A 13,535-nucleotide genomic window follows, 5' to 3' on the forward strand; every position below is an offset into this window, starting at 1 on the left:
CAAATGGATTCATATCTACAAATGCGACAACTTAGAGAGCACAATAGGCTCGCTGCAGTGGGCCAGTCCTTGAAGATCAAACAAAGACCGTGCCGACTTGACAGCAGAGTATCTTCCCTCTCGGTACATTTTTAACAATCTGAGTTGGTTTAGATGTGTAGGTGGTTCATTTGTTTAACCGTTTGGATGAATGATCCAGTAGAAACACTATACAGATTCGAGAATTAACTCATTTTCTCATGTTAATACATCATCTATGTGGCGTTTACATTAAAACACGTCGCTTTGTTCGACTTTTTCACCATTTTTGCTATCACACTGTGGGACATCACGTCCAAAATAGTAAGATGATAAATGTTTGTACGTCGCGTTTTCATTTCACAGGGGGTAAATAAAGGTATTATCACAAAGTGATTACTATTGTCTGGAGACATGGGCCCTCTTGTGTCCACAGAGAGAATTGCAGACTTTCAAATAGTTATATGAAAAAGACAGTTTATTTTGGTTTCACATACAGCACATTAGCATTTATTACATATACCACAAAGCATTTTTCAGTTTTATTAAGTTCCCTAATGAACAGCATTACAACATACATGTAAATCCAGAAATGCTTATTGAGTTGAGTTTGAGGACTAAACAGGCTGTTACAATACATAATCCAAACTATATTCACAAAGTGCAGAAATAACTAATACTGTGTTCAAAAGGATATAATGCGGTGAGTTTTACCAGATCAAGCTGATTAAAAATACTATCGCAGTGTTCCCCTTATAGGTATGATGCAGGATAATATCATAAAATAAAAACACATTGAACTGGACGACGCACAGAGGACATCTATACATCCACATATGTATGCTCAGGAAAAGACTGATTTGATTGGCTGGTTGTAAAATGCATTTTTTTTTTATAAATGTAGAAAATGTCACAAGAACCTGGCCATAAAAATGTCAAAGCACAACTCAGAGGAACAAAATGCTTGAGGGAAACAAAAAAAGATTCACTCTCCAGTATGGCTTGAACCACAAACTGATAAATACATGTTTTCTATACTAACTGGTGTGATTAGTTCATACGCATGCATCTCTGCCAAACTGGAATAACATACTTCTTTCTAATTCAGTCATTTATTATGAGAGGATGAAGACAATGTCAAACACTGTACAAACACTCAGTCAGAGCCATTAGATGGCAAAAAGTCCTTTCCTTTTGAGTGAAATGTTTTCCGGAGCATCTTCTTGTTCATGCATTCAAAATGTTTATCTAGCACTGGGCAGAGCTATTCGCTGGTTTCGTCCACTTTGCCGCTGGGCTCGCAGAGGGGTCTTTTCTCCATCATGGTGTATGGAAAAGGTGGAACATCACAGCTCGTGAAGTCCAGTTTCTTGGGGCCACTGCAGTTGCTAAAGTCAAGTTTCTTGGCGCTGTCACAACCAAATTCCAGCTTCTTGAGCCGAGCTAGACTCTTGATGCTGCCGGGGGGCCTGCCGGGGCTCACCTTATATCCTGCTGCTTTGGTGGTACCAAGGGGCCTCCCTGGGCTTGTTTTGAATCCAGCTGCTCTAGTTGTCCCAAGTGGACGTCCAGTACTTGTACGGTAACCAGCTAACTTTGTGGTCCCTGATGGCCTCCCTCTCCGCCCTGACTTCACTATACCCTTCTTCTTCTTGGAGCCATCGGGCCCTGCAGCCTCACTGCCCCTGATTCTCACTGTCTGAGCTTGAAAGTCGCTCTGGGTGTCTTGCACTTGACATACCATGGCTTTGTGCATGCCCTGTGGCAAAGGGGCGAGGCCGGAAAGGGACAGCTGCAAACCAGGGGTGGTGGCAGAGGGGTAGAATTTGTTGGATTGTGTGCTACATAAATCAAAGTGGCTGGCTGGATGACAGTCCTCTGCCAGTCCACTCATACAATAGTTGCTGTTGCTGCTGGTCACCTGGTGCATCATTTTCTGTTGGGAGTGCAGAGAAACATAAACATTAGGTAGAAAAGCTACACATGGACACGTGCATCCAGACAAACAACCCAAACAAGCATCTTTAGTAGCTTACTTTCAGTGGAGCCAACAGGCCTCTTAGCGTTGCAACACAAAACACAAGTGATGTCAAGACAAAGCGAGCTGGACTATAACTGCAGTTTGCAACAACAATAAAGATGCATGCACGAAAACGTATATTGTTTTTTCCCCACAAAATTATTTTAAGAAGGTAAAATTAATTGTTCGTACCTCATTTGTTGGTGGATGTTAGATGGAAAGGGTTAATTTCGGATCGCATACATTTTCTTTCTCTGGCAGCCACAACATCTTTGAGAAGACGCTGCACAAACTGCGCCCTGACGTCCGGGAGGATTGTCGTGAAGCGGGGCTGCGATTTCGGTTGCCTATTTCATGCTCGTTTAATCCTTTAAACAGAGGTTTAGATGAGAGTGGCAGCCATTTTCGCCTGGAAAAAAAATTAATAAAACAGGATGCGCTGACCACGCATGCGCACAAAGGCTTCCAGGAAACGCAGAAGCAGAGCTGTGGTGATTCTGCCAAATTAAACAAAGGCGCATCTTGATAGCGAATTAACAAGGACCTCTAGTTACAACATGATTAAAATCATAAATATTACTACAGCAACTATAAAATTAGATTGCCCCGAATTTCCAATGAGTAAGAGAAGCATGTGTGAGGATCATTATTACTGGTCACTGACAGAAGATATGAACATTCAAGTGCCACAACACCAATGACAACAAAGATCATACTCGGGTTTTTGTACTTTTTATTAACATCCATATGAACTTAGGTAAAGACACTGGGTTGAAGGAGCAACTGCAGCGCTAGGACAGATAGCAATATACATTTATCAGCGTTTCCACCCAATGGTCGTCTCTAATCTTTTGCGAAATTAAGTCCACAGGACTTAAGTTTCCCTGATGAGCTTGGTCAGCTTCTGAATCTTTGTTTTGGTGGACATGTCCACATACTTGTCTCCGATACAGACGATCATGCCACCCAGGATTGAAGGATCCGACTGTGAAGAGGACACAACAGTTGAAATAACAGATGACTCAAAATTATCGGGGTTAGACTGGTTTTTAATCACTATGATGCAGATCAAAATAAAGTCACACCACCCTGAAAAATGGTCATTTGTATGTTTCTGGAACCGTGCATTGATACTCTACCTTTGTTTCCAGCTTGATACTTTCACCCTTCTGAAGAAAGCCCTTGAGAGCTACTTTCAGTTCAGCAAGATTGACTTCATCCAAAGGCTAAAATAGATACAATAAGAATTGGTCACATATTTACAGTTAAAAACACACGATAGGGAGTGTTGCATGTGAGGTGATAAGTTTTAAAGTGAAAGAGATTCAACAGGAATGTGCCAGAATATATGTATTCACTGGAAACCTTTTATAGTCATCATGCATATCTGTGTCAGATCAATCAATATAAGCAGATAATCATTTTAATTGATTTTTTCTTTTCGTTTCTCATGTAGGTTACCATCTCACTGACATTTTTATATTCATTACATGAATGCAGAAAAAATGAAACGGACAGCTTTGCTCAATGATTTAGAACATGCATTGCTTCTCATTTAACAAATCTACACAAGCTGGCCTCAGGAAAGTCTAGTTTTGGTGCTGCGTCTCTTAGATTTTTTTTTTTTAAAGCTTTGAGGAAACAGCGTTTAATTTAGAGAAAAACATTTTTTATCATAAATATTTTAATGTACACACAGCACCAGCCTCAGGTAGCCTCAGGTTACTGTGAGGCAACATACCATGGTTAGAGTAAAGTTAAAAAAAAAAAGTTATGTATGAAAGGCCCAAAAATAAACACTAGTAGCTGTTACGTGGACAATATTTCTTTAATCTGAATGTAATAATTCTGATTAGAAATTCCAGCTGAACTGTTTGCATGGACGCTTAATTAAGGGATCTCATAGGATGTGCGTTTTCATGCCCCAAAGCATTTTCGGAATTTTTTATTTTTGACTTCCGCCCACTATGTAGAGTCTAAACTCCCTGAAATATTACAGCAGATTTTTTTTTTCCCAGGCTTATTCTGGAAAAACAGATGTCCCCTACACATGTCACACACAGACATTTGCAGACAAAACAATTTAACAACTTTCCATAAATGTCTCATATGTCAGCTATTACGTCCAGCGACTCCACATTGCAACACGTGACAATGTTACAGACAAAAGAAAACATTTATTATTCAGAGTATTCACATAAGAATGTGATACTGGCAGGGTGCTAAATATTTATAGTATCTCAATTATTCTATAAAAATCAGCAGAAGCGCAAGCCACACTGCCTCTCCCTTGTACGTTACTATTGTCTTATGTCACTTTAAATTTTCTGTGGAGTACGGTAGCTCTGTGGGAGCACCCTCAATTTCATCGTACTGGTACAATGACAATAAAGACTATTCTATTCTACTAGCTACGTCACCTAATGTTAACCACGTGGGGAAAATATGCGTAGGAAGTATTTATTCCAAAAAGACAGAGACAATTGAATTGGTGTTAACATAGTAATTAGGGACTAATATGCTTCTATTGAATGGATTATTCCCTCTCAGCTCACCTTATAATTTCACCCGATCAGGCCAGTTTTATTATGATTGGGCCATTATTCTTATTATTAGCGGAATATTAGGGTAAACGCACCAACTGTAAGCAGACTACTTTATTACTCTAAGTGTATTATTTAAACAGTATTTGTATGGGAAGGCTTCTGTCCCAAGCTTCGTCCGCCCTTTCCATACCTGAGCAGTGGTGACGGAGCAGACGACCTCCCCACGCTGTGCACTCATCATCTTGCCAAAGGCAGCGATAACATCACCAGTGAGCGTGAGACGACCATTGTCGGCCAAAACATCTGCAAAACAAAAAGCACTCGACATTTGAGCAAGATTTGATACCTTTGTTTCACTGCATTACCAACTGACGAAACAAGTACACGGCACTCATACTGTATTACTTCAGTTCCAAAATATATATATTGTTTGATTTCATCCAACTGGTCCTGCAATATAAATTAATAATTGTATGTACAATTTAGAAACATATACTCAAAGGTTAAATCACACTATGAACAATATCAGTGTAGCACTCCTTTATGGACTGAACCACAGGGCTGGTGGAGTAACGTTGCTGTGAGAAATGCATTTTGGATCTTACAATTGGCTAACAGAAAAGCCATTTTATCTGTTTGTATTGTAGCATGTTTTTACACAATTACACTGCTCTCACTTAATCTGCACACATTTCATATTAGTGACAACAAATGTTCCAAAAACAAAATGAACACAAATAAAAAAACAAAAACACCCTTCCACTGCCTGTAGGCCCACAGAACTATATAAATGTATACACTCTGTAAAACGCTAGTGTGGTCATTGGATTTGTGACCTCTATGGAGGTCACAGGGTGAAAGACTTTGGAAAGAAAATAGAGACTTCAAGAGCTGCAGTTGATTCTGTTTTTTAACCACTGTCAGTTGTCTTTAAAAGAAGTCAAGATAAAAAAATCTAAACAAAAATGGTCTTAATTAGCACAAAATTGTTTTCTTTACCATGTTACTTTAAAAGTGACAAAAAAGAGGTTGTGTATATCATTTTACCCAAGTCTGTATTGGGCAACAACCATGAAAAAATAAATCAGTTTGGGGCAAAGAAACCAAAGTCGTATTTAAAACTTAAAAACTCTGCATGTTTAGGTGTAGTTGTTATATTCCTGCACATTATTTATTATTGCATTACATACTTATTTATTATTTACACGTTGGTTCCTATGACCAAACTAAATAAAGTAACAGAGTGTATTACATGCTTTATTCTGGCATCTTTGTAGTACAAAAATTAAGTATTGTATCTTTGGTGTGTGGACCCCTTTTACTGTCCATTATTATTCCTATAACCTCACTGAATGGCCTTTAACTTCTTTGGTTTATACAATGTCACATACACTATATTCACGGAGCCTTCCTATAGTCCAGTCATATATGATAATGATAATGTCATGCTAAAACGCATATCAGCAATGAATGATCACTCACTGATGAGGTTGATAATGAGGGGCGAAACCTTGGCCTTTGCAAGAGCATCATTTAAGGTTTTCTGCTTGAGGCCGCGCTTTATGTGAGGATTCATTACAATGCTGGACATTTTGGGATCCTTGATGGCGGCCTGAAAAACAAGATGGCACACAGCAAAAGACAACTGAAATTTTCTACTAGAGGAAAGGCAGGATGAGTTTAAACAGCATGGACAATAGCAAAGGAAAAAAGACTTCACACTATTATCCCAAAGCTTTATTCCTTAGATAGACAACATGTTTGCTGATGTTTTTATTTTATTTTAATGGTGTAAATGAGATACAAACGATTATATCTTATCACCTTGGTAGAAAATGTTGAGTAAAACACTACCTCTATCATCCATTGACCGTTACAACAGCAAACTGTTATTCAGGGTTTTCATTGTGACTTACAGACAGTTTTCCAAGCTCCTGCTCCACTTGGTCCAGTTTGTTCTGCTTACTGGCAGCTGAGAACAGAGCGGTGGCATAGCGGCCCTCCACTCCATACACCTGAATCGGAGGCTGTAAGGACATAAACACACACATTTAGCAAACTGCGATCACGGTCATGCTTCGTGCAGTGTGATGTTATTCACCTTAATCAGTTTCGCTGCAGGTCTGACCACAGACGTGCTGAACTGGCGGACCTAGAAAAGAAAAATTTAATTATGTCAACACAGAAAAAACAAATTGAGAGGTTATTGATTTCTGGCACGCTGTGTACCATTTACGTTACAGACGGCTAGCTAGTAGGCTAACACGTTAGCAGTCATTCAAGTGCAATGCCTCGTGTGAATATATTTGAAATTTAGCGTTACACCCTGGTCTTCAGATAGAAATACAGCAATTCTATATACTTTTATTGTATAGATTATTAGGTCAAAAAACTATCAAAGTGATTAAAAGCACCAAAATCATTGAATGTCTTACCTGCTGCCCTAGCATGAGTGCTGCCATTTTCTCCTACAGCTGTCTAGAGTAGAACGAACGACTGCGCATGTGCAATTGAGAGGAAGGCGTCTCAGTGTGGGTAATGTAGTCTTTTCAGTGTGGCGCATACTGACAGGTGTGGAAAAGGCTATCCAATCCAATCCAATGGACAACCACACACACATTTCTGCTTAAAATATCTCACTAGAGAGAGAGAGAGAGAGAGAGAGAGAGAGAGAGAGAGAGAGAGAGAGAGACGTCAAGTGTTTCAATCAATTGTCCAGTTCCCACAATTGGCCCTGGTCTCCCCTTCATGTAATACATTAGTTCTTTTACTTTACAACTTGTCATGCAGGAATCCCGTCTTCTGGCATAGCCTCTTACTTTTAAACTTTATTGCCCACTTTAAAACATTTGTTAGAGAAGTAATCAAAAAGTACTCAGATGTAATAAATTGGTTACATTACTGTGATAGCTACAGCCTATAAATAATTACATTACTTATTACATCTTCATCAGGGTAAAGCTGTAACCTATTACATTTTAAAAGTAACCTCAGCACTGCCAATGATTATGTTAATCTTAATTTCTGAAATAGCTATGTTGCTAATTAGCTACCTATCTTACAACTGCTGATTTCACAGCTTAGTTTATGATTTTCCATGAGAACAGAAACTGCCCCTATACCACCTGCCAAAAAATGTAAATAGATTAAACAGAATTTTGATCATGGGTCACACCTGTGTTATTTATTATGTGAGCTATAATTAACATGACTGTTGGGATGTTTTCACCAACTAAGATAGGTAATTCCATATTTTCCATATTTACACAACAGAGTGTAATAAAAATCCAGTATAAAATTTAATATAGCCTATACAAACAAAACAGTAATAAAAAGCCAGGGGGATATTACATTAAATTAAAAAAAGACATACACATTTCAAGTGTCTTGAAAGCCTTTTTGTTAGCCAAACTAGTGAGTAGTTTAATATAATAATATCAATAATAATAAAAACTTAATTTTTATAGCACCTTTTATACAAGAAATGCAGCCCAATGTGCAAAACAATAAAGAAATCACATGCACCAAGTGCTTCACAGGAAAAGACAAAGAAGACATAAAGAAATAATAAAACCTGCATGTAAATATAAGATAAGATCAAAAAAGAGTACACAGAATGCATCTTCACATGGATAAAACCCACTTGATGATACTAATAGAAGTAAGAAAAGAAATAAGGATTAAAAATAGAATGCACAGAAAGCATAGCATAGCACGGAAAATAAAATCCACTGAATAATAATAGACATAAAGCCAAAAAATAGATTGTATAAAATGCATAAACTAGGAATAATACAATATAATATTTAACATGTATTACCCTTCAGAAAACAAATACATATATATATATTTATTGCTAAATGAATACCCTATTTTGTTAAAATCATTGCCAAATTGAAAATACTTTGTCTTCTTTTCTTGGGTAATTACGAGAGACAAACAACACATTAATAATAATTTAAAGTTTTTTAAAGATATGATCCATGATAAATCTGCAATAACTAACCGTGTGCTTTACTTTTAATGATGCCCTTCAGGTCCTGACAGTCCCAGCAGAGGGCAGATCAAACGAACAATTTCACTTATTAAATAATCGACATCCAGAAAACTCAAAATCAGCAAGTAAAAAGTAATACAAAATTTGAAAAACATTAACCCATTACATTTTAATAACAGACTAATAAACAAGACGTTTCTCAAAATCCGCCACCAGGGATGCGATGACGTAAATGTGATTTGTTGCTCAGCCTCGCGCTGGACCAGAGTTGGCAGGGTTGGGTCTCCAGTCTCTCTGAGCTAGTCTTCCACTATTTACCACACTAACACTTGGCTTTATGACCTTAGTCGTCTAACAAGGAGACGGGGATCATTTCTGTATCATGTGAACTGAACAGTTTCGTCCCCACAAAACTGCAGGCACGCGCGGCAGTTGACGCATTCGTTTTCGCGGGGCACACACACACACACACACACACACACTCACACGCGCGCGCACATACACATAACAAGCTGCGAATGACCAGAGAGCCTGCTAGGACGTAGCTTAGCCGGGACATCAAAACGTGAGAGGCTTCCCTGAGACATTTTAAAGCTGCTCGGCTCGTTAGCTGACAGCAAACCAGGCATGGACGACAAGTCATTCACCAAGGAGTTGGACGGATGGATTGAACAACTGAACGAGTGCAAACAGCTGAGTGAGAATCAGGTCAAAGTCCTGTGTGAAAAGGTAAGGTTTGCGCAGCAAGGCAGGGGAGCTATTAATACCTGTCAGCAGCTCTGCACGGCGCTAGCGGAGCATTAGCTGTTACATCTACTGTATCGTTGAAGAAGTGTTGCTTGGACTAACGTCAGCTAATGCATGTGGCCTTGCTTTGGAGCGCACCATTTGGCTGCAGCTGCATACAGTACATTGCAAAGGGAAGCAACTCGCCAAGAAGATGGAGGAGGATGCCTGCAAATATGTTTTCCCTAGCTACGCCCACTCCTGGTACCTCTATCTCACTGGAGTGCACTGGCACTGCCACAGCAAACTGTAACGCTCTGCTACAGCCTTTACAATGAATAAAATGACTAATATGCAGTGTCTCGGGGTATAAACAAGGTTTCTGTAAAACACATGCCCATTGTGCACCATACTCTGTGTTACCTGTTAATCAGCGTCACCCTGTTATTAACCCATCTTCAAATATAAATCCATCATTATTTTTTACATTTCAAATGTGTAATAGTTTTTTGAAGGTGCAATCATTCTCCATACACTGTATTAACTGCAAGAATTGGTGCAATATTTCAACTACAGCAATCCTCTGCAATTATGTAAATGTGCAATAGTCTTTCATCTCTTGAATGTAATCTGTTTAACATGTTATACATATTGTATACTCATTGTTCTTCTTACACATGTATATCTGTTGTACATTGTAGCATCACACTGACATTTTATATTTCTAACCTGATATACTAGTTTTATACATTGTACTGTAGCGTAAGGCATGTGGTTTTAAATGTTTACATACTTTACACACTCAACACATTATACATATTTATAATTTACAATATTTACACACTAGTGCTAATCGTTTTATTATTACTTTATACATGTTTTATATTTTTACGTACTTGTGCTGGTACTTACTTTTACTTTTATAATTCTCTATGCTTGGCATCTCTGCGACCATAACGAACCACAACTTCCCCCCCGGTCATCAATAAAGGATTTCTTATGCTTTTTCTTATTTAAGGCCAAGGAGATCCTGACAAAGGAGTCCAATGTGCAGGAGGTGAGATGTCCAGTGACAGTCTGCGGAGACGTCCATGGTCAGTTCCATGACCTAATGGAGCTGTTTAAGATCGGGGGAAAGTCTCCAGACACTAACTACCTCTTCATGGGAGACTATGTGGACAGAGGCTACTACTCTGTGGAGACTGTTACTCTCCTGGTTTCTCTTAAGGTAAAAAAAACAGCAGCTTGCCACTGATATTTATATATATATGTTATAAGTAAGGCAGCTAAAAAAATAGGAGCTAAGGCAAGGATAATATTCATGGTTGACTATTCTTGCATTTTGTTTATAAACTCATTTTTCTTTATAGGTAAGGTTCCGTGAACGAATCACAATCCTCCGAGGGAACCACGAGAGCAGGCAGATCACACAAGTGTACGGCTTCTACGACGAGTGCTTAAGGAAATATGGAAATGCCAATGTTTGGAAGTACTTCACAGATCTGTTCGACTACCTGCCTCTTACTGCGCTGGTAGATAACCAGGTATGGTTGTGTATTTGGATGTAGCATGTGACACAAAGCACATATACAGGGACTCATCATGTTATTTCTCTCTTCTCTGTAAGATTTTCTGCCTCCATGGAGGATTGTCCCCTTCAATAGACACACTGGAACACATCAGAGCGCTGGATCGCTTGCAGGAGGTTCCTCATGAGGTAAATTCAATCCATATCAATTGTGCACATTTGATATTTGGAAAAAAAAAGTGTTGTTTTTTTTTTTTTTAAATGTGAAGGTCCTTTTAGATTATGGATTATTCTGTAATGCTGCAAGATGATCCTATGTTTACATCATAATCTGTTATACATGCACATCAGATTCTAAGATAGAGTTATAAATATTAGGCATTGACATTTATTAGTCTTAAATTTGAATCATTGTAAAATTAGTCAAAATCGGCATGAGAGTTAACATACAACACACTCTGTCTATCACCAAATAATACAGTATACCTTAACTGTGGCTTATTCTACATTGTTCTGCATTGATGTGCTCACTTTATACTGTCATATTTACTTGTAGAGAGAAATTGCTACTTGCTAAATTTCTATGTGGAAAAAAAGGAATTGCTTGATTTAATAAAGGTATCTAACCTAAAGGAAACTATTCTGACCTAAAACTTTTTGTTCTAGACCAAACGTGTAATACTTATCTGGATGTTTACAAATTATGCCTATTTGAACATAAGAGGATAAGAATGAGTTGTCTAAAAAATGGTCATATATTAAATAAAAAGTCTTAAAAGTGTGTTTAAAAGCATTTAATTTTATTGTCTAACACTTATAGACTCCCTGACAAAATTAATCAGCAACAATTTTAATAAAATTTAAATTATTTATATGTGTTCTAACAAATGTGCCAAAAAAAATATTTTCTTGTAGTGTTTCAATTTTCTTTTTAAATTTATTTTCCCATTTTTTTGACAATTCACAGCTAAAACAACAATTAATAGATAATGATTATATTTTTTAGCTGCAGCCCTATAAAAGTCTGTATTGGAAAGTATTCTGATACTTGTACATACTGGATGGATCATGTGTTTGCATGTACAATAGACTTAAACAACACTGATGATTCTTTCATCTTTCAGGGTCCAATGTGTGACTTGTTATGGTCGGACCCAGATGACCGTGGTGGCTGGGGCATCTCACCCCGTGGTGCTGGTTACACCTTCGGGCAGGACATTTCCGAGACCTTCAACCACGCAAATGGCCTAACTTTGGTTTCAAGAGCCCACCAGCTGGTGATGGAGGTACTTTGACTTTTGTTTATCTGCTGAAAATAATTCTGTGTTTTAATCAGAGATGCTGCAGATGCAGCTTTGGCAATACATGTGTGTTTAAAAATAGGTAATGTGAAAATAATCTCTTGATTTAGGGTTACAATTGGTGCCACGACCGCAATGTAGTGACGATCTTCAGTGCACCAAACTATTGTTATCGTTGTGGAAACCAGGCGGCAATCATGGAACTTGATGATACATTGAAATACTCCTTGTAAGTACTTTTTAAAAAATGAATACACTCTTTGATATTATGTGTGGACTTTTAGCACTTTCTGAAATATAAAAGTGTGAGTGATGATGAGTCTTCCCTTTGTTTGCTTTAGCCTACAGTTCGACCCTGCACCACGCAGAGGGGAGCCCCACGTGACGCGGCGTACGCCAGATTATTTCCTGTAAAGATCACTGATGAGGATGGGGAGAGGCTACACAGAGGAAAGACGCATTCATAACCCTATGGACCAAAAAAAAAATGTGTGCCAATATCACAATGAAATGGAAACTATCACAACTAGCTAAAGACCATCATCCTTTCAACTTTTTCCTCTCTGTGCATGACATTTTTATTGCTAGACATGATTGCTACTATGAACAATACCGTCACAATACCTGCTGGTTTGTCAGGAAACATGAATGCTGAGAATAACAACTAAATGTAAGTAATCTTTGTGTTAGGGTGTTAATGATGACCAGAGTGTTTCCATGTACAGTATGTAAGCTGCATCTTTCACTTGGCATGGCCTCAACTCAAAGGTTGCAGTAAATATAATGTGAACTCTTTTTCTTTTTGTAACTGAAGCGCAACAGTTTATTTTGTGAAGTGAGATGATAGGGTTAGACGTCGGAAATGAATATGTTCTCTTTGCACTTTTGTATTTGATTTTTATCACATGGCACTGACAGACGATGTTCTTTTTTATACCCTGTTATAGTGTGACTAGCTCTCTTTCTGCTCTGCTGTCTCTTATGGGAGTCGATGTAATCCATTTAAGTAGGCAATATTGGTACAAATGACATCAGTTGTAAAAAAATAACTTAATGTTTTGCAGCCACAGCTATACGAAATAAAAGACTGAAGTTGCTTCGTCATTATTATAGGTACAGTTTGTGGCATTATTCCTTCTCACCAGTCACCACTAGATGGAAACAGACACACAAAAACTGCTTATTTACCATTATGTATGTATGTATTTATATGTATGTATATACATATATTTTTACTTTTATATTCATTTAAAATTTTATTACAAGTATTTGGATGGATGGATTACTGGGTTACCAAGCATAGGCCCAGGGGCTCTAAGTTTCAGGGGGGGCCCATGACCTTCACTTAAAGAGTGTCACTCAAATAACACGTACTGACTAGGAAGAGACATAAAAAGAC

The 13,535-nt window shown here is 38.0% G+C and overlaps 3 protein-coding genes across 3 annotated transcripts; 1 reads left to right on the top strand and 2 right to left on the bottom strand.

The window, feature by feature from the left end:
* Positions 1-478: 478 nt before the first annotated feature.
* LOC121948102 (UPF0461 protein C5orf24 homolog) lies at positions 479-2,513 on the bottom strand. The gene is made up of 2 exons (XM_042493368.2): positions 2,231-2,513; positions 479-1,954 (listed from the first exon to the last, which is right to left on the bottom strand). The coding sequence occupies exon 2, from the start codon at positions 1,949-1,951 to the stop codon at positions 1,283-1,285; it is 669 nt and encodes a 222-aa protein (XP_042349302.1). The 5' UTR covers positions 1,952-1,954; positions 2,231-2,513; the 3' UTR covers positions 479-1,282.
* A 241-nt stretch (positions 2,514-2,754) lies between these two features.
* On the bottom strand, positions 2,755-7,156 carry atp5po (ATP synthase peripheral stalk subunit OSCP). The gene is made up of 7 exons (XM_042493036.2): positions 7,020-7,156; positions 6,686-6,736; positions 6,501-6,611; positions 6,067-6,196; positions 4,775-4,887; positions 3,178-3,264; positions 2,755-3,023 (listed from the first exon to the last, which is right to left on the bottom strand). The coding sequence occupies exons 1-7, from the start codon at positions 7,044-7,046 to the stop codon at positions 2,913-2,915; spliced, it is 630 nt and encodes a 209-aa protein (XP_042348970.1). The 5' UTR covers positions 7,047-7,156; the 3' UTR covers positions 2,755-2,912.
* A 1,667-nt stretch (positions 7,157-8,823) lies between these two features.
* LOC121947875 (serine/threonine-protein phosphatase 2A catalytic subunit alpha isoform-like) lies at positions 8,824-13,250 on the top strand. The gene is made up of 7 exons (XM_042493034.2): positions 8,824-9,310; positions 10,326-10,535; positions 10,678-10,851; positions 10,935-11,024; positions 11,960-12,121; positions 12,247-12,365; positions 12,478-13,250. Exons 1-7 carry the CDS (start codon positions 9,209-9,211, stop codon positions 12,548-12,550), a joined length of 930 nt encoding a protein of 309 aa, XP_042348968.1. The 5' UTR covers positions 8,824-9,208; the 3' UTR covers positions 12,551-13,250.
* The last annotated feature ends 285 nt before the right edge of the window (positions 13,251-13,535 follow it).

This window comes from Plectropomus leopardus, chromosome 8 (assembly GCF_026936395.1).
Source record: "Plectropomus leopardus strain MGB_pleo_1.0 chromosome 8, ASM2693639v1, whole genome shotgun sequence".
Lineage (NCBI taxonomy): Eukaryota > Metazoa > Chordata > Actinopteri > Perciformes > Serranidae > Plectropomus > Plectropomus leopardus.